Raw genomic sequence first — 22,179 nt, 5'->3', positions numbered from 1 at the left:
ATAAGAGTACCATAGGTACCAATTCTTAGTAAATAAAATTGCAAACCACAATATTCAAATTCCTGACGGCCTAGAAATATTTTTTGTTACTAAGTAAAGATGCTAATGTTCTGAAGCAAATGAGAAATAATGTTCCTTTCTTCAGAGTTCCTGCAAACACACCTGGAAAATGAACTACTTTCAGTAGGCTCATAATAGTACTCTTTAAATTTCTACTCTTAGTCACTGAAACAAATAGAGGTTTATGAAGCAACACGTTGAGATCTTGCATGTTACACTTTGTGTAGGCACTACCTACAACGTCATTACATTGAAAGCAAAGGAGTGAAGAACCACACAGCAAATAAGGCGTTGATCCCATCCAAGACTTTTGACAATAACCATCTAGACAAACTTCCCCAAAAATATTTGGTTTCTTTGCACCATTCTTCTCAATGAGGAAAAACTACGATGATTTACAATTTTACCTGCTAAATGCAAAGATGAACTTAAAAATGTACATGTCTTTAGATAAAGTGATTAAACACCAACGCGCACTAAATCAAGGATCATGAGAGCAACTAAGGCATCATTTGATGGGATTCAAAATTTGCTCCCTCTGCCATTTCCCTAACAGAGGTGGTGCTGATGGGGGCTATTTAATCAAAAAAAATTAAAATCACATACTGGCTCTCCAATGGCTGATCTAGCTTTCCTTGTAGTGGCTGGTCAATATTTATCCTGATTGGATTGCTGATCTATTCTGAATTAGTTAATTTCATTGGTGCAGTGGCAGAGACTCTACAGTCGGTCTCAACATTGCTAGGTTAATGAAGTAGAAATTACCATGGTTGTCATTCCTGATTACTACGAAAAGTATTGATGGTATTTCACATGACTGGTTTGGACACAGTATAATGCCATGTTCCCCCTGCTCCTCCGATTGAATAGATTGCCAGCATATATTGTCACGGTCAACTATACATAATAGCCACTTGAGATGAGTTACAACAGCATAACTGGCATCCATGGAAACGCACCCTGCAAGGAATCAATGCCTTTGGAACAGGAGAAAAATTGGCAGAGAAAATTGATCAGAAAAAAAACAATACACAGCACATATATTTCTTATCATCTCTCATGTACTCTCAAAATAAATGAAAAAGAATGAGATTAATTATGTCATGTGTTTTTAATGAAATAATAGCTTAAATTACTTCACATGATTTTCAACAGATATATTAACAATGTCAGAATTGTCAACCAACGGGTAGCAAATCTTGAAGTTTATCTACAAATTAAAATTCAGTCTTTCCGGTTTGCTAGAATATTTGAATCAAGCCAAAACCCTGTGTTTCCCCAAGTAAGACTCTCTAAATCTAGCTTTGTAATGCATTGGCACTTAATGACACCACGATGTGCTACACCTTCAGCATATGTCTGGCACTTTGCAAATGCACCTTAACTTACAATATTAAAACTACTTCTCAACTTCCACAGCAATATGGCACCTAATACAAGGGCACAAACCAGTAACAGGGGACAACTGAGAAATTACAAACCCTTGACCCTCTTGCAGGAGGTCACTCCTATAAGAACATTGAGAGGGTCAGAGAAGATGAAGCTGCAAGCCTTCCCCAAGTTAAGGGCTAATATCAATTATGTCTTGTTCTCCTTCTCACAAAGGCATGCACACAAACAACAAAAACAATTAATATCTTGTTATACAAGCTCTGTTGGAAGGTCATTTGTTGGAGCTACGTTTCTTTGTAGGGCAGGAATTGCAACCCCCAGGACTACCAATAGGCCAGGACAAGACAGCACCCTGCCTCTTTCCAGCATTTTTAAGCACCAGCATTGTTGCACACATGCACTTAATGAGCTCTAGATAGTAGCACTGGGTGAGTCACAGCGCTCAGCTGAGCATATGAACAGGAATAGACTGTTCAACCCCTTGAAGCTGTCCACCGTTCAGTTAGATCATGGTTGATCTGTATCTTAACTCCATTTATCACCTTTGTTCCAAGCAAGTGGTGCTGCCAGAGGAGTGGGAAATTGCTGGTTGTCATCAAATAATCTATTATTTGGGAAATGTAGCAGTGCAGTGACATTGGACAGCCACATTGTGTGCCTATTGCTCGTCAGTAGCAAAGAAGGTTAAATAACTGGCTATGCTGACCAGTGCAAAGTACCAACCAAATAGTGAGGTTCATTGCAGGCATCCTTTCAGCAGATGGCATAACTGACCAGCTGATTCCCTGCTGACCCACAGCCTGTTTAGTCATTCCTACAGGGTATTGCCAGGGGCCTTCTATCTTCCTTGATCAAGTTCAGGTGACATTTTTAAGTCACTTGAGAACCCATAAATATCACTGTGATGGGATTAGTGTAAAACAAGTGGCACTTCTATTTTGTACCTGGGATTTGGAGATTCTGAATGGGAGATTCAACTCGCCTCGATTTTAACCAGTGGGAAGGGGGTGGGTTTGGGTCAGACATCCGCTTTATACCCTTTCTGATTTTACTCTCCCATTATGTAAAATTGGATGGAGTGTAAACCGGGAGTCCAAAAAAAACATGCCCTGTTCCTTCTGGGCAGGATAGGTTAAAATCAGGGCTATGATTATAAGTACATAGGTTATTCAAAGCAACAGGTGTTGGTCTGGATTACTGTCTGATGGTTGTTAAATGAAAACACTGTTTAAGTGCATGTTGTTGTTGGATACTGTCATGGTCTTTTTATATACTGGACATAGCCATCAAAAGAGGAATGCAGGTTGCATTTTGGAAGGTCCATGGTCTTTATAACCCCATTGAATTTATGGATATTGGCAGTAATTGGGTGACTTGCATATAAGACACCTACCAAGCTGCATAGAATCTTTTAACATTTGCAGCGAACAAGTAGACATCTCCCAGAAATCACAGTACTAGAGAACACATTTGGCCATGAGGTAGATTCTTCCTGTTGGGATTCTGTTGGATGGAAAAGATACTGACCAGTATTTTTACGAATCTCAGGGTCTTTCGGTTCTATTGATCAGGCCTTGAAGCAACTCTCCAAGAGCAGATGGACTTCACTGATTTTTAATGGATGGCTCATGAGGGAAGGCAATACTCTTATTTCTCTACAATTAGTGAGATATAAACAAATACGGACTGTTGCTTCCTTCCCAAGGCAAACCAGCAGCATTGTATTGAAGACTTTGTCCATCTCTTCACTCATCACTAACAGTGTACTATAATCCTGGTCCTCTCCACTGTAGTCATCCTCTTCGCACAATACACATTTTATAAAATGCTTCCGACAAGCTAATATAAAACTACTTCTACCTTCCTAATATCAACATAATATTCAGAAAATGTTACAGGCCATTTGGCTTATCAAGTCTGTGCTGGTGTTTTTCTTCACATGAACCACCTAGTTTAATCCCACACTCCTGCTCCTTCCGCTTACTTTTCAATATTGCTCTTTCTCAAGCAACTATCCGATTCCGTTTTAGAAGAATTTATGAACACACTTCAACAACCGTTTGTGGTTGAGAGTTTCACCTATTTAATAACCTTTCCATAAAATTGCAGTTTTCCACAATAAAACACACTTTGCAACTATCAATAATGAACCCCAAAAATGACAGTTTGGGAAAGTGGACAAACACCACATCCACCTGTAATTAGCCTCTGCTTTATACAATTAACCAATTTGATAGTCGAAATCAAAATATATAGTCCATCATTTCCTAAACAATTGTCTTGCGTCTTTAAGACTCCCTCTTCCCACATTTAATTCTCTTTTACCTTGTTTTCCTTTTCCTCCAGCTTCTCTTAAATAGAACTTAGTGCTGCCTTGTTAGTGCATCACTCAAACTGACAAAACTGTTGGGAGCCATTTGAAATAACTTTTTCTAACTCCTGCTCCACAATAATACAGTAGGCCACATTTTTTTAAAATATTAAAACAAATTAAAATAACACTCAAAAAGGAGAAAAAAACACAAATATTTTGTGGAGAAAATCATGGATGATACATTATATGTGAAGTTTGTTGAATTCTTAAATATTTTAGCATGGTGTCCTGTGGCATCCTATCTCACAAACCTGAAGTTGTTTGAGATCTTATATTACACAATAGTAACCTGTAACAGAAGGCCAGCATGAAAAAATAAATTCACGGAATACAAACAATGCTGGATGTCTATCAAACGTCTATCAGGCAGTAATCCCATCGTCAGGTGCAGCTGACAAACTGCTTCTGAATTATCTGAACCCTCCCTTTAGGTTACTGCCTTGTACATTGCCATCTCCCAGACTCTTTTATTTTCACTAGTTTGTGATATCATCCACACAAATTTGTCACGGGTTTCTCAGTAGAAACACCCATTGTATCATACTGCCTACTTCCAGAATAAAGAAAGCTGTATTTTCTCTACATTCAGATGCTCATTTTTTTTTTAATTGACATTCAATTGACAGTCTTTGTGAAGTTTTTAAAAATATATCTTTTGCGAGTATTTTAGAAAGCACTAAATTCTTTTCTTTGTTCATTCTTAACACAGGTGGTGCTTCCAACTTTTATTTTAGAGAAGAGGTCATTGCTGGAAATGTATGCAAATTTCATGGCCCATGCAGACATGTTTGTGTCGATCACTGCAGGTACCACAGCTGAAGAACGGATTATCTGCTTTGTGGAATATTACCTGACTGCTTTCCACGAGGGCCGAAAGGGAGCAGTGGCAAAGAAACCTTACAATCCGATAATTGGAGAAACTTTCCACTGCTCTTGGGACGTGCCAAAAGATAAAGTGAAAACCAACAGAGATAACAGCCCTTTAACCATTGCTAAGGACCAGCCCAAGACCCAGCATGCCCTCGAGTCTAGCAAGGACCCGACCGAATGCTACAAAGTGAGATTTGCAGCAGAACAAGTTTCCCATCATCCACCGGTTTCCGGTTTTTACTGCGAATGTAAGGAGAGGAAAATTTGTGTTAATGCGCATGTGTGGACCAAGAGCAAATTTATGGGGATGTCCATTGGGGTCACCATGGTAGGGGAAGGTAAGAACAGTTTGCAAATCCATCATTTTTTTTAAGCTAACTCTAATGTATTATGGTGGATTTAAAGTAGCTATAATATTCAATTATTAATTTATGGTAGTATTTTATAGCTAATATCCAGTTACATTTCTACATATCATTTTCAATGACTAAAAATTTACATTCTGATCTAATCCAATATTTGTTGGAGAGTATTCTTATTTAATCAGCAATGCTGCAAGTTCTTGTTTAAATCTTCAAAATTTCCCCAGGACTTGATTCACTTTTTATATCTAGGGTTAGATGAAGTAGAGTAGGAGGAGGCTCGTGTGGAGCATAAATATCGGCATAGATCAGTTGGGCTGAATGGCCGGTTTCTGTGCTGTAAATTCTATGTAATGTAATCTTGAAAAATAATCCTGAATTTTTTCAAAGCAGATTTCTAACATGGTGGACTGGAACACAAGAAATGTTGAGCTTTTGAGCAACAGTGTCATGCTAAATGTTAGTAATTCACAAGTAGAATTATTGGGACTCAGCATATAATCAATATCAGCATTGTAGTAAATTCTCTGCACATGTGCTCTGATCATTGATTTCAGAATGTATGCGTACGTGCCTTCCGCCATTTATATGATGACGGGTTACATAAGAATATAAGAAATAGCAGCAGGAGTCGGCCATTTGGCTCCTCGAGCCTGCTCTGCCATTCAATAAGATCATGGCTGATCTGATCTTGGCCTCAACACCACTTCCCTCTCCCCCCTCCCCATTACCCTTCACTCCCTTATCGTTCAAAAATCTGTCTATCTCCACCTTAAATATATTCAATGACCAAGCCTCCACAGCTCTCTGGATTAGAGACTTCCAAAGATTCATAACTCTCTGAGAGAAGAAGTTCCTCCTCATCTCTGTTTTAAATGGGCGACCCCTTATTCTGAAACGATGCCCCCTAGTTCTAGATTCCACAACGAGGGGAACCATCCTCTCTGCATCTACCCTGTCAAACCCCCTCAGAATCTTATACATTTCAATAAGATCACCTCTCATTCTTCTAAACTCCAATGAGTATAGGCCCAACCTACTCATAAGATAACCTCTTCATCTCAGGAATCAATCTCCTGAACCTTCTCTGAACTGCCTCCAATGCAAGTATATCACTCCTTAAATAAGGGAACCATAACTGTAAGCAGTACTCCAAGTGTGGTCTCACCAACGCCCTATACAGTTGAAGTAGGACTTCTCTATTTTAAAACTCCATCCCCCCTTGCAATAAAGGCCAACATTCCATTTGCCTTCCTAATTACCGTATATACTCGCGTATCCTACGATCTCACGTATCATGCGAGTCACTTTTTTGAGATACCAGATGCTACTAGGCTAGGCTTTCAAACAAGTTTAACAAGTACCCAACACGTAACAAGTACCCTAACACATAACAACGATCGAATACAGACTTTAACAACCAAATCATGAAACATCGAGTGGATTCTGTTGTGAAAGCTGTTCGCGAATCGAACACCGATATAGCAGTCATTCCAGCTGGCTTGACTAGCGTCGTTCAGCCACTTGACGTATCCATTAATAAGCCATTTAAAGACAATATAAGAAAGAAATGGAATGACTGAATGATGGAAGGAGAGAAATCATTTACGAAGGGAGGGAATATGAAGGCTCCGGATTTGCCTCTACTGTGTTTGCGGGTAAAAGAAGCATGGGCTGAGATAGATGGAGATTTGATTGTTAAAGCCTCTAATAATGCAGCAAAGTTCAGAGGGAGTTGTGGGTGGCGATCTCTAGACCACAGCAAAGATACAGTACAAGTGACAATAGAGGCTGCAATCCAGCCCAGGAGATACCTGCCGAGATTCAGCGTGGATACGGTCTGCTTAACAGCCTAACAGCCTAATCTTGGCCAGCACTTCACACCCGCAAATTTTGTATCTCGCGTATCATGCTACCCCCCAAATTTAGGTTACAATTTAGGTCTTCAAAAGTCGCATGATACGCGAGTATATACGGTACTTGCTGTACCTGCATGCTAACTTTTTGTGTTTCATGTACCAGGACACCCAGATACCTCTGTATTACAGAATTTTGCAATCTCTCCCCATTTAAATAATAATTCACTTTTTTATTTTTCCTACCAAAGTGGATAACCTCATATTTTCCCACATTATACTCCATCTGCCAAATATTTGCCCACTCACTTAGCCTGTCCATATTCCTTTGCAGATTCTTTGCATCCTCCTCACAACTTGCTTTCCCACCTACCTTTGTATCATCAGCAAATTTGGCTACATTACATTCGGTCCCTTCATCCAAGTCATTAATATAGATTGTAAATAGTTGAGGCCACAGCACTGATCCCTGTGGCACCCCACTAGTTAAAGTTTGCCAACTTGAAGATTACCCATCTATCCTGACTCTCTGTTTTCTGTTAGTTAGCCAATCCTCTATCCATGCTAATATATTACCCATTACCCCATGAACTCTTATCTTGTGCAGTAATCTTTTATGTAGCACCTTATTAAATGCCTTCTGGAAATCCAAATACACGACATCTACTGGTTCTCCTTTATCCACCCTACTCGTTACATCCTCAAAGAACTCCAGCAAATTTGTCAAACATGATTTCCCTTTCATAAAACCATGCTGACTCTGCTTGACTGTTACGTTTTTCTAAATGTCCTGCTACTGCTCCCTTAATAATGGACTCTAGCATTTTCCCAGTGACAGATGTTAGGCTAACTGGTCTATAGTTTCTTGCTTTCTGTCTCTCTCCTTTTTTAAATAGAGGCGTTACATTTGCAGTTTTCCAATCCACTCGGAATTTTGGTAGACTGCATCCAATGCTTCCACCATCTCTGCAGCCACTTCTTTTAAGACCCTAGGATGCAGGCCATCAGGTCCAGGGGACTTGTCCACCTTTAGTCCCATTAGTTTGCCTAGTACTTTTTTCCCTAGTGATAGTGATTGTCACGTTGATTATCAATTATTGGGATGCTTTTAGTATCTTCTACCGTGCGGACAGATACAACATATTTATTCAAAGTCTCTGCCATTTCCCTATTTCCCATTATTAATTTCCCAGTCTCATCCTCTAAGGGACCAACATTTACTTTAGCTGCACTCTTCCTTTTTATGTACTTGTCGAAACTCTTACTACCTGTTTTTATATTTCTTGCTAGTTTACTCTCATAATCTATCTTCTCTTTATTATTTTTTTAGTTGTGCTTTGCTAGTTTCTATAAATTTCCCAATCCTCTGGCCTTCCACTAATCTTCGCAAAATTATATGCCTGTTTTCAATTTGATACTCTCCTTTACTTCCTTAGTTAGCCACAGATGATTCATCCTTCTCTTAGAGTCTTTCTTTCTCATTGGAATATATCTTCGCTGAGAGTTATGAAATAACTCCTTAAATGTCTGCCATGCTTATTTACCGTCTTACCCTTTAATCTATTTTCCCAGTCCACTTTAGTCAACTCTGCCTTCATACCTTTGTAATTGCCTTTAGTTAAGTTTAGGACACTAGTTTGAAACCCAATTTTCTCATCCTCAAACTGAATTTGAAATTCTACCATGGTATGATCACTCTTCCCAAGAGGATTCTTTACTATTAGATCATTAATTAATCCAGTCTCGTTACACATTACCAGATCTAAAATAGTCTGCGCCCTGGTTGGTTCCACAACATATTGTTCTAAGAAATCATCCCAAATACACTCTATGAACTCTTCTTCAAGGCCACCTTTGCCATTTGAATTGTCCAATCAATATGAAAATTTAAATCGCCCATGATTATTGGCGTACCTTTCTTACAAGCCTCCATTATTTCTTCATTTATACTTTGTCCTACAGTGTGGCTACTATTAGGGGGCCTATAGACTACTCCCACCAGTGACTTCTTTCCCTTATTATTCCTTATCTCCACCCAAACTGATTCTACATCTTGATCTTCTGAGCCAATATCATTCCTCACTACTGCACTGATCGCATCCTTTATTATCAGAGCTACCCCACCTCCTTTTCTTTTCTGCCTATCCTTCCGAAATATCAAATACCCCTGAATATTCAGTACCCAGCCTTGGTCACCTTGCAACCATGTCTCTAATGTATATCAGATCTTACCTATTTATTTCTATTTGTGCCGTCAACTCATCTATCTTGTTACGAATGCTGCATGCATTCAGATAAAGAGCTTTTAATTTTGACTTTTTACCATTTTTCCCTACTCTGACCCCATTTTCTGATGCACTTTTATGTTTATACACACTATGTTGTGTATCTGTAAAGCATGCACTCCCATGTTCCACCAGCAGTGAGTGCATCCCCTGAAGTCCCAAGGGATCCCAGCATCCCTTGGGAGCACTGTATATAAGCCAGCCCCTAAGGCCTGTTCCTCACTCTGGAGTGTCTTAATAAAGACTGAGATCACTGTTACTTTAACCTCCCTGTGTGCAGTCTCATCTGTGTTAGGAACGCAATAACTGGCGACGAGTATACGAATCCAACGAAAGATGCAGCAAACTGCGAGCATCCTGGAGAAGTTCTTGGAGGGTGAGGACCGGGAAGCCTAGGTCGAATGGCTAGACCAGTACCTTGTAGCCAATGAGCTGGACGGAGAAGGAAGCGCTGCAAAAAGGTGAGCGGTCCTCCTCAGGGTCTGCGGGGCACCGACCTACAGCCTCATGAAGAATCTTCTGGCTCCGGTAAAACCCACAGATAAGTCGTATGAGGAGCTGTGTACACTGGTTCGGGAGCATCTTAACCCGAGGGAGAGTGTGCTGATGGCGAGGTATCGGTTGCTCACGTGCCAGCGATCCGAAGGTCAGGAAGTGGCGAGCTACGTCGCCAAGCTAAGGTGACTTGCAGGACAATGTGAGTTTGATGGCTACCTGGAGCAAATGCTCAGAGACTTTTTTGTACTGGGCATTGGCCACGAGACCATCCTACGAAAACTTTTGACTGTAGAGACCCTCAGTCAGGCCATTGCAATAGCACAGGCGTTTATGTCCACCAGTGATAACACCAAACAATTCTCTCAGCACACAAGTGCAAGCAATGTTCATAAATTAACTGGAACTGTGTTTGCGAGCAGAAATGTAGAGGGCAGAGCCCACGAGTCTGCAACTGCCAGCAGGCCTCAGGTGACCCAGATGACTCAGAGTCCGCAACAAAGGATGAATGCAAGGCACTTCACACTTTGTTGGCTTTGTGGAGGCTTCCATTCAGCCTATTCATGCCACTTCAAAGGGTATGTTTGCAAGAGCTGTGGAACAACAGCTACAAGCTCTGCAAAACCTGCTAACCACCACATGGCAGAGGAAGATCGGTCCATGGTGGATCAAAGCAATTTAAGAGAGAGGAAGCAGATGCTGAAGTACATGGGGTGCACACATTATCGACGAAATGTCCACCTATAATGCTAAATGTAAAATTGAATGGCTTACCTGTAGCCATAGAACTGGACACTGGCGCTAGCCAATCCATCATGAGTAAAAAGATGTTTGAGAGACTGTAGTGCAACAAGGCACTCAGACCAGCCCTGAGCCCCATCCACACGAAACTGAGAACGTACACCAAAGAGCTCATCACTGTCCTGGGCTGCGCCATGGTCAAGGTCACCTACGAGGGCTCGGTGCACGAATTGCCACTCTGGATTATCCTGGACGATGACCCCACACTGGTTGGAAGGAGCTGGCTGTGCAAAATCTGCTGGAACTGAGATGACATCCGAGCGCTATCACATGTCGATGAGGCCTCATGTACCCAGGTTCTTAACAAATTTCCTTCCCTTTTTGAGCCAGGCATTAGAAACTTTTCCGGGGCGAAGGCGCGGATCCACTTGGTCCCAGAGGCACGACCTATTCACCACAAGGCGCGAGCGGTACCTTACATGATGAGGGAGAGAGTGGAAATCAAGCTGAATAGGCTGCAACACGAGGGCATCATCTCCCAGTGGAATTCAGCAAGTGGGCCAGCCCGATTGTTCCAGTACTCAAAAGTGATGGCACGGTCAGGATTTGCGGCGATTATAAAGTAACTATTAATCATTTCTCGCTACAGGACCAATATCCGCTACCTAAGGCAGACCACCTATTTGCGACGCTGGCAGGAGGCAAAACGTTCACCAAGCTCGACCTGACTTCGGCCTACATGACGCAGGAGCTGGAGGAATCTTCGAAGGGCCTCACCTGCATCAACAAGCACAAGGGATTGTTCATCTACAACATTCGGTCGGCTGCAGCGATCTTCCAGAGAAACATGGAGAGCCTACTCAAGTCGGTACCATGCACAGTGGTTTTTCAGGACGACATATTGGTCACAGGTCGGGACACCGTTGAGTACCTACAAAACCTGAGGAGGTCCTCCAGCGACTGGATCGCATAGGGCTGCGGCTGAAGAGGTCGAAATGCGTCTTCATGGCAACAGAAGTGGAGTTTTTGGGGAGAAAGATAACCTCCCTGTGTGCAGTCTCATCTGTGTTAGGAACACAATACTCTGTCCCTTCCAGTCACACTCTGGTTATTATTACCCTTATTGCTACCCTGCACTATTGCCTTCTCCTTTCTCTTTGACTTTTAAAATTTCCACACACCTGATCACTCCCCCCCCCCTCCCCATTATTTACTTTAAAGCCCTATCTATGGCCCTAGTTATTTGGTTTGCCAGAACATTGGTTCAAGTGAAGCCCGTCACATCGAAACAGCTCTCTCTTATTCCAGTACTGGTGCCAATGCCCCATGAATCAAAACCCATTTCTCCCTCACCAATCTTTGAACCATGCATTCATCTCTCTCATCTTATTGACCCTATGCCAATTTGCTCATGGCTCAGGTAGTAATCCAGAGATTATTACCTTTGTGGTTCTGCTTTTTAATTTAGCCCCTAGCTGCTCAAAGTCCCTCAGCAGAACCTGTTTCTTTGTCCTACCTACGTGGACCACGACAACTGAATCTTTCCCCTCCCACTCCAAATTTCTCTCCAGCCTAGAGGAGATGTCCTTAACCCTGGCATCAGGCAGGCAACACAGCCTTTGGACTTACGCTCTTGGCTGCAGAGAACAGTATCTATCCCTCTAACTATACTGTCCCCTACCACTACCACATTTCTTTTTTACTCCCCCAATTTGAATGGCCCCCTGTACCACAGTGCTCTGGTCAGTTTGCTCATCCTCCCTGCAGTCCCTGCTCTCGTCCACACAGGGATTAAGAACCTCGTACCTATTGGACAAGTGCAAAGGCTGAGGCTCCTCCAATGCTACAATGGATCTCCATACCTGCCTCACTTATAGTTACACCCTCCTGTCCCTTACCATGGATCAAATTTTAATTATTTAACCTAAGGGGTGCGACTGCCTCCTGGAACACAGTGCCCCCCCCCCTGATGTATTGCAGTGTCTGCAGCTCAGACTCCAGCTCATCAACTCTGAGCCGAAGTTCCTCGAGCCGCCAACAATTACTGCAGATGTGGTCACCATGGATCAGACTGGTGTCCACCAGCTCCCACATGCTGCAACACATCGCCTGCCCTGCCATCACTAACGAATTTTATTTAATTAATTAGGTTTTCAAGTTTTGAAATTTCAATTATCTATGTATATACCTGTAGTTTTAATTCTGTACCACTGCTCTTAATTTAAACCAGCGTCCAAGTTTTTAAAAAAGAGCGAAATACTCACCAACCAATCGCTTACCTGCTTCCCTGTGATATCACACTTTGATTTTATGTGACATGCGAGTGTCCTACTGCAGAGAGGTGGGGAACTTCATTAACATATTAAAATCAGGCTCCCACAGTGCAATTGGGAACCTGATTTAAATTTAACAGTTGTCACACGTGTTTCCCAGGACTGGAAAGGCCTGGCAGTAAATGGGAGGCAGGAGCTGGCGGCTCATGAAGGTAAGTGTCTTTTACAGCACTCGTTGTGGACCAGGAGGAGCAGGAGTGCTCCCCTGGCTCCTTAATGAAACCTATGGTTTGCCCCTGCCAATTGCAACCTCTAGTTCTCCCCTGCCGCGATCGCCTCCACTCCTGCCCGCCCAAAAGCCCCGATCTCTCTCTCCCTTTATTATGTCTGTAATGTACCTACAAATGACTCCACGAGGCAATGTGGTGTACTCAAACTGTAGTGACCTTGCTCCTTTATTCCTAACTCCAGAGTGAGGCAGCCGCATGGTGGCTCCCCTTTTATACAGCCCCTGCCACCAGGGCAGGAAACCCTGGTCTCCACCAGTTGCACCCTCTAGTGGTGCCAGCATGTATATACACAGTGTAGACCTTATTGATAGTACATCAGGTTAACAAGTCTCCATCTTATGCAACTATACAGTGACTACACAGAGAGTATATCTATGGTCTGCATATATAACATCACTCTCCCCCAAGTCCTTTGTGCCAATTACCTTTGCACTGTGTGCTCTGGTTTAGCTCTCCCCAGACTTAAGTGCCAATAGCCCTTGCACCTTGGCTGTGCTTTGGCTTGGCTCTCTTTCTATTAACTCTCAAGTCCCTTTTGCCACAACGTTGAGTAGTGGTTACTAGTTTGAATGATTCAATGATGCAGTGGAGGTTCAGTGGGTTCTGGGTGTGATCCATGTGTGTGCCCATGGCTACATTTCCCCCCACGCCCCTCCCCCCACCCACAGCGAAATCATGCAGCTGGCCCGTTACATTAACATACAGGATCAGACACAATGCAAGTACAAAGAAAGGAAGAAAAAAAACATTTTTTTTACAGTTTGTATCGTGACACCTTGGTTCAGTGACTTACATTCGTTACGTTTTACGGTGGTGCGCCAGGATTGGGTAGATTGCATTCATGGTTTAGACATGGTCAGTAGCGAGGACGCTAGTTCCAGAGCAACCGGATGGTCCTAGTCGTCTGATGGCGGCGCTGCGCCCCCTGCTAGCGGGGTGGGCTTGGTTCACTCACCTTTTCAGGACTCAGGGCCTTTGCCGTTGCCTAGTGGTGGGCAGAGCCACAGATGTGTGTGGCCTCCCTGTCCTCCTTTGAGGGCTGCAGAATCTTTTGCTGTTCTCTAACGGTGTTGGGAATCTGGCTGTTCCAGGTCCCGTTTGGGGAACTTGTTGGTTCTGACCTTTTGCTCCCAGACATGGCCGAGGTAGTGACTGGGTCTGGGGGCTGCACCGTCTCCACCCGGGTGGTGGGCAACGGCGGCTGACTGCGTGTATTGGCACCGTTTTCATTTCATTTCCAGGTCCGTGGCGAATAGTGCCTGCAGCATGGGATAGACCTGGGGCAGGATATCAGGATCAGTGCCTTCACCCTCCTGAGGTCGCTGGCCTATAACTTGAGGGGACACCTGGGGCAGGGCATCAGGATCAGCGCCTTTACCCTCCCGAATTCGCTCGCTTGCTACTTTTGGGGACACTCTATTCCCGACATCTCGCACAACATTTTGTTCTTTACATTCTTAATATGTTCGTTACATTGATTGCCATGCATACAATGTCTCTTTAAGTTCAGTTTGTTGCAGGTCTCCTTTAAGAGAACCCTGCCACGCCACGCTGCACCTCGCTGCAGCAGGGACGCCATTTTGCCTCTGTCCTCGAGATCGACTGCGTTGATCCTTCTCTCCCGCAATTCTGCCACAAAAGCTGTAAGAGTGCCTGTGAATTCGATCTTCCTCCCCAGGAGTCCTGCCACTGGAGCCGGGAAGGTACTTTTAGGTTGTTCCGGTCAGATCATTGCCACGCAGTCGTGATGGACGGTCTGTGCTTCTGGTGCTGCGCTGGTCTGTTCTCTGGTGCCTGGCCCAAGCGAAGGTGAGGTTTTGCTCTGCCTCTCAGCACGGGGGCATCGATTGCTGGAGTGAAGTGGTCTTCCCATTTCCACTGGATCTTCCCCATCCACCTTCTTCCGCGTAGCATTGGACCATCACCTGCAACAATCCACAGAGGTAAATTGTGCACCACGCCATTGTGGATTACACTTACATCCGCACTACCAAGGACTGGGATCAGCTCCTTAGTGTAGGTGCGCAACTTTTCCTGTACTGGAACCAGCTCGGGTTGTTTTCCGTTCCATAGCTTCTCAAAGGCATCCTGGCTCATCACTGACTGGCTCACTCCCGTGTCCACTTCCATGAAGGCTGGAACGGCGTTTATCTGGACTTCCATCTTCACAGGAGGAAAATCGGTGATGCAGGTATACACTCCTTCTTGGGGCTGAGCTGCCTCTCTGGCCAAATCATCATACTCCCCACTGGATTCAAAGTCATCTACCGACTCCTCGGCTAGACGATGAGTCGTATTTCTTTTACACATACGCTGGAGGTGGCCCTTCCCGTTACAGGCTTTGCATATGTACTCAGCAAACCGACACTGGTGAACCCTATGGTTTCCTCCACAACGTCAGCATGGTGCTACTCGATTAGCATCCCTCGGCGGACTCTGAGTTCTGGAACCCTGAGGTCTGTGCTCTCTGCCCTGGGCAGAGCCACGTTCTACAGTCTTGCCTGTGAAAGGCACCATTTTATGTACAGTACTTGCCGGGTTTGAGTCCACAGGATGAATAATTTGCTTGGTGCTGCAGGTAAAGGTCATGATCGCCTGACTGATGCTGATGGCCTCCTGCAGGTTGACTGTGGTGTTGGCAGATAATAGCTTGTGAAGGAGGCCCTCGTGGCCAATTCCTATAACGAAGATGTCTCGCAATGTTTCGTTGAGGTGCATGCCAAAATCATACGGTGCTGCAAGTCTCCTGAGGTTGGCAGCATATTTTGCAATCTCCTGGCCCTCAGGTCTGCGATGAGTGTAGAATTTGTGCCTGGCCATGAGGATGCTCTCTTTGGCTTTTAGTTGGTCGTGAATTAGTTCAATCAGCTCATCGTATGTCTTATCCTTGGCCTTCATGGGTGCCAGCAAGTCCCTGACGAGGCGGTAGACCTCGGGCCCACAACTGGTCAGCAGTATAGCCTTGCGCTTCTCCGTCGATGCGTCCGTTTTGCTTGCCAGGTCGTTTGCCACGAAATATAGCTCGAGCTTTTTTATGAAGGCATCCCAATCATCATCCTCTGCGAAATCTTTCTGTGCCAAAGGTAGCCATAATCGCGTGAAAGTCCGTATTCTCGTCGCCAGTTATTATGTCTGTAATGTACCTACAAATGACTCCATGAGGCAATGTGTTGTACTCAAACTGTAGTGACCTTGGTCCTTTATTCCTAACTCCAGAGTGAGGCAGCCGCATGGTGGCTCCCCTTTTATACAGCCTCTGCCACCAGGGCAGGAAACCCCAGTCTCCACCAGTTGCACCCTCTAGTGGTGCCAGCATGTATATGCACAGTGTAAACCTTATTGAGAGTACGTCAGGTAAACAAGTCTCCATCTTATGCAACTATACAGTGACTACACAGAGAGTATATCTATGGTCTGCATATATAACACCCTTCATTTGCAATGGCCTCTCTCACCCCCAGCCCTGACCTCTCACTCCCACCCCCTCCCAATTACCCATGGACCGTCTGCAAGGTTCCCCAGTTGCGGCCTCCAGCTGCTCGTTTTCCCGCCCAGCTGCTGACAAGCCTGCCAATTTGGCCGTCGTCCAGGCGGGGAACGGGAGAAAAAAATTATAATGAGCTACTGACATTAAATTCAGCACGACCTCCATGTCCCTAGTCTTACCAGATTCTCCCGACACTGCCCCACGCCCTCCCCACCTCCCTGTAAATATCAGGGCCTCCAAATCACCTTATTGCTGATTGGGCAGATATCTCCTAGGTTGAATGCCAAAAAGAAGGAGTGTAGTTCGGCATCTACTACAGTGATCTAATCCACCAATCCCTACCTGCCTTAAATATGAGGTCTCATTTGAATGTGTAGTTTACAGCTTTCATATCGAGAGATATTTATTATTTCCATATATGTTCCCTTAGGTCCTTATCTGGGCCTGCTATTTCCCCCTCTCTGGCTTAGGTCAGAGGGTTCTGCTGTTGGACAGAACCATATGATTAAACCCACAAGTTTCATCTTATTGTTGTTCAGTCCTCAGATCCATGCACAGACACACACACCTTACATGACAATGAAGACTTTCTCAATTTACCACCACTCTCAATATTTTATTATTCAGTGTAGTGAACTGCTGAGCTACAAGGAAGTCTCAGGAGCATGACTTAAATAAGACTGTGTCAGAGGAACAGTGTGAGGATATGTCTACTGCTGTATGTGCATTGCAGCCAGCAATTGCATGTGACAAGGTCAATTCAAAATCTTTCATGCAATATATTATGTTATACGCTCCTGGACTTGATAACAGCTAGTAAGTCTTGTACAGGAATGTTGAAAGCAAGTTGGAGAGGTTTGCACCTTCTTTACATAGAAACATAGAAAATAGATGCAGGAGTAGGCCATTCGGCCCTTCGAGCCTGCACCACCATTCAATAAGATCATGGCTGATCATTCACATCAGTATCCCTTTCCTGCTTTCTCTCCATATCCCTTGATCCCTTTAGCCATAAAGGCCATATCTAACTCCCCCTTGAATATACCTGCCGAACTGGCATCAATAACTCTCTGCGGTAGAGAATTCCACTGGTTCACAACTCTCTGAGTGAAGAAGTTTCTCCTCATCTCAGTCCTAAATGGCTTACCCCTTATCCTTAGACTGTGACCCCTGGTTCTGGACTTCTCCAACATCGGGAACATGCTTCCTGCATCCAACCTGTCCAGTCCCGTCAGAATTTTATATGTTTCTATGAGATCCCCTCTCATTCTTCTAAACTCCAGTGACAGGCCCAGTCGATCCAGTCTCTCCTCATATGTCAGTCCTGCCATCCCGGGAATCAGTCTGGTGAACCTTCGCTGCACTCCCTCAATAGCAAGAACGTCCTTCCTCAGATTAGGAGACTAAAACTGAACACAGTATTCCAGGTGAGGCCTCACCAAGGCGCCCTGTACAACTGCAGTCAGACCTCCCTGCTTCTATACTCAAATCCCCTAGCTATGAAGGCCAACATGCCATTTGCCTTCTTCACCGCCTGCTGTACCTGCATGCCAACTTTCAATGACTGATGTTCCATGACACCCAGGTCTCGTTACACCTCCCCTTTTCCTAATTTGCTGCCATTCAGATAATATTCTGCCTTCACGTTTTTGCCACCAAAGTGGATAACCTCACATTTATCCACATTTTACTGCATCTGCCATGCATTTGCCCACTCACCTAACCTGTCCAAGTCACCCTGCAGCTTCTTAGCATCCTCCTCACAGCTCACACCGCCACCCAGCTTAGTGACATCTGCAAACTTTGAGATATTACACTCAATTCCTTCACCTAAATCATTGATGTATATTGTAAATAGCTGGGGTCCCAGCACTGAGCCCTGCGGCACCCCACTAATGCACTGCCTGCCATTCTGAAAAGACCCATTTATCCCAACTCTCTGCTTCCTATCTGCCAACCTGTTCTCGTCAATACATTACCCCCAATACCATATACTTTTAATTTTGCACAACAATCTCTTGTATGGGACCTTGTCAAAAGCTTTGTGAAAGTCCAAATACACCACATCCACTGGTTCTCCCTTGTCCACTCTACCAGTTACATCCTCAAAAGATTCTAGAAGATCTGTCAAGCATGATTTCCCTTTCACAAATCCATGCTGACTTGGACCGATCCTGTCACTGCTTTCCAAATGCGCTGCTATTTCATCTTTAATAATTGATTCCAACATTTTCCCCACCACCGATGTCAGGCTAACCGGTCTATAATTACCTGTTTTCTCTCTCCCTTTTTTAAAAAGTAGTGTTACATTAGCTACCCTTCAATCCATAGGAACTGATCCAGAGTCGATAGACTGTTAGAAAATGATCACCAATGCATCCACTATTTCTAGGGCCACTTCCTTAAGTACTCTGGGATGCAGACTATCAGGCTCTGGGGATTTATCGGCCTTCAATCCCATCAATTTCCCTAACACAATTTCCTGACTAATAAGGATTTCCTTCAGTTCCTCCTTCTCGCTAGACCCTTGGTCCCCTAGTATTTCCGGAAGGTTATTCGTGTCTTCCTTAGTGAAGACAGAATCTCAAAGTATTTGTTCAATTGGTCTGCCATTTCTCTGTTCCCCATTATAAATTCATCTGATTCTGACTGCAAGGCATCTTCTAAATATGCCTAGTGACTTGTACTACCTGGGAACTTTTTTGCCGATTTGATAAATGAATTTCTATTGACTTTGACCTTTGTTACTGCTTGCTGGAACTACTGGTATTGACTTCCCCAGCCCATTCATCTGCATAAGCTCCTTTAAACCTCTTGTATGGTCTAGTAAGGATGCTCTGGAGAATGACTCAATCAGAGAGAGTTAGGTGTTTTATCCACCTGATGCTAGAGAAAGCACTGCATGCCTAGATTCCGTTTCGACAGTATCACAAGCATATGGCTGGAAACTCAAATCTAATGATTATTATTTATGCTTGTGAAAGCAAATTCTTCTCTCTCCCGAATAAGTGCAATGACAGTGCATATCTTTCGTTGCTGACTATTGGCGAATTCTGTGTGCACTCTAATCTGGCAATATTTTTTTTACATTCCATAATATTCTATGGGCATATACCGTATATACTCGCGACCTCCGCTTCCCCCCGGTGACCCAACCCGACCTCCTCTTCACCCCCCCCACCCCCCCGGCGACCCGACCTCCGCCACCCACAACTCCCTCTGAAGTTTGCTGCATTATTAGAGGCTCCATCTATCTCAGCCCATGCTTCTTTTACCCGCAAACACAGTAGAGGCTGTGGCTGAACGACGCTAGTCAAGCCAGCTGGAACGATTGCTGTATCGGTGTTCGATTCGCGAACAGTTTTCACAGCAGAATCCACTCGATGTTTCATGTTAAGGTCTGTATTCGATCTCAAAAAAGTGACTCGCATGATACATGAGATATATGGTAAAATCATGTTTTGGGGACGAAAATTTAGGGGTCGCATGATACGCGAGATCGCAGGATACACGAGTATATACGGTATTATAATCAACCTCAGCTGCTCTGTTCTTTCATTTTCTTTTTGTTATTGGGAATTTTAACTTGTGGATTAGTTGTGAAAACATTTTTTTAAATGCTGATATAATGAATGCTGATAATAACCTCAGAGTACAAATTACCCTGAATGCTCATCTTTGTAGGTATACTTTTCTCCTGTTGCTGATGTTCATGAAAAAGTCAATGTGATCGGTGGCAACATTTTGCTAAAATTTGCAATTGAAGGAAAATATACTTTAAATATAACAGTTTTAACAAGAAACGGGAACCACGGTACTCACTTACGGAATATCTAAATCAACTGAGTAATAACAATGATAAATCGTTGAGATATAATCTTGCCTTAAAATCTGTTAGCTGCATAAATGGGTGAGGAAAAAAGGTTTTACACTTTGAAATGTTATGTTAGCAGAACATATTGTATGTTTTACGGACCACAGCTATAAAGAGGTAGCTTCACATCATTCCCAGCAATAAATTAATGATTCAGGCTTGACCTTAACTAACTTTACGTTTGTCGGATTCAGATTTTTCTCTTTTGGTTTACATTTGGGAAACATGTGTCCTTCAGGTGTGGAACACACACTGCTAATTCTAACTAAAAAGAACCAAGTAAAAATGTTGCTCAAGATTCTTTATCAGTCCTGCTGCAGAGCAACATTTTACCCACAAGGTAATAACTGCGACTGAAACTCATCTGTTTTATGGTTTCGAGCCACCGTACATCTTAAACCAGCGAAAGCAAACTAGAACAAAGTCGGGAAACCAGAGGAACAGGAATCAGGACCAGCACTAAAACTAGCAAATAGAACATTGGAAATATGTAAAACAAATTATTCTTCAATTTAGTAACATTTTGTTACAGCCATGTTAATACTGTTATTTTTAAAAATGAAGCCCACCTTAAATAAAACATGCACGTGTGTTTTCTGTCTGTATTTTTCATAAAATGTGCAGAAACAACAGAGAAAGGTAGATGTATAAAATGCATAATCTGTATAACTTGTCCCTTTTATTTTCTTTCCCACAAGATGACTATCTCTTGAACAATGATAAGTTCTGCATTGCCATATTTTGTATCATTACAGTTTTCAATGCTTTCCCATCTTTTCCAGGTACCCTTTTCCTTGGAGAGCATGATGAAGAGTATGTTTTTACACTGCCTTGTGCCTATGCACGTTCCATACTGACAGTCCCCTGGGTAGAACTGGGGGGTAAAGTCAGCATTAACTGTGCCAAGTCTGGTTACTCTGCTGCTGTCACATTCCACGCCAAACCTTTTTATGGAGGGAAGGTCCACAGGTAATTTATAAATACTTAGTACGCATTGATAGTATTGTGAAAACAGTGTTTGGCTGAAGAAAAAGCTGACTTTGCAAATTGTGGATGGTATTTTATTTTGTTCAGCTTTAGAATCATAGAAAATTACGACATGGAACGAGGCCATTCGGCCCATCGGCTTTCTCACACCGGCTGAAATCACTAAGCCACAATTGCCCAATTGAGGTGCTTAGCAGTTCCTCATAGGCAGTTTCTTAACTACTTGTCATAATGTACCAATTTTGACCTCACTGGATAGATTTTGACTTCGTGCGATAAGTATAAAACGGGTGATTGCGAATCCATTGAAGTCAATGGAAATAAAATTCAGGAGAGTAGGAAAACGGGCTGCCGATTCGTTTTGCACAAAGTCAAAATCTACCCCATCTTTTTTTACAAGACTGGCAAAAACCAGCAGGAGGGACATTATATTGTGTTACCAACTGTTACAATGCTGGGTCACAGTTCTCTATTCAGTGTGACTTTCTAGTCTCTGCCATGTTGTTCGACTGAGGTACAAAGGTGTGGAAAGATCCCAGGAAAAGTAATGTGGATCATATGATTCAATGTTCTAGTGGGAAACCGTGGATTTGGGAGCAAATTACCTACCATGCTGCTCAGGCATGGAATGTAAAATTACCTGTTGGTGGGAGGGGGGTGCAGGGGGACGGGACAAAATAAATTGTTTGGCTAGTTCAGAGCGATCTTTAACAAACAATTACATTTGAAGAAAAACAAATGAATTACGCCAATATTTAGGAAACAATTGTTTGGTATTTGCTCGAGTTACTGTTGATCTCCTAAAACTGCAGCCTCCCTTTCCCTCACATCTT

At 43.4% G+C, this 22,179-nt stretch overlaps 1 protein-coding gene and 1 long non-coding RNA gene across 5 annotated transcripts in view; one reads left to right on the top strand and one right to left on the bottom strand.

Moving 5' to 3' along the window:
• LOC139264320 (uncharacterized) overlaps positions 1-13,196 on the bottom strand; it is a 37,691-nt gene extending 24,495 nt beyond the window's left edge. For 2 of the 3 annotated variants that reach the window (XR_011593317.1, XR_011593319.1), the window contains exon 1: positions 13,107-13,169. This is a non-coding gene — a long non-coding RNA (uncharacterized lncRNA). Of the gene's footprint in view, positions 1-13,106 lie in introns of all 3 variants that reach the window. The other variant, XR_011593318.1, reaches the window with a different exon arrangement.
• Positions 1-22,179, top strand: part of osbpl10b (oxysterol binding protein-like 10b) — a 347,280-nt gene that overhangs the window by 285,767 nt on the left and 39,334 nt on the right. For both annotated transcript variants that reach the window (XM_070880587.1, XM_070880585.1), the window contains 2 exons: positions 4,536-5,034; positions 21,142-21,328. In XM_070880587.1, the coding sequence (XP_070736688.1) occupies positions 4,536-5,034; positions 21,142-21,328 (686 nt within the window). The remainder of the gene's footprint in view (positions 1-4,535; positions 5,035-21,141; positions 21,329-22,179) is intronic.

Source organism: Pristiophorus japonicus, chromosome 5 (assembly GCF_044704955.1).
Source record: "Pristiophorus japonicus isolate sPriJap1 chromosome 5, sPriJap1.hap1, whole genome shotgun sequence".
Lineage (NCBI taxonomy): Eukaryota > Metazoa > Chordata > Chondrichthyes > Pristiophoridae > Pristiophorus > Pristiophorus japonicus.
The sequence above is the reverse complement of the archived record's forward strand: the minus strand, read 5'-3'. Positions and strand labels throughout refer to the sequence as shown.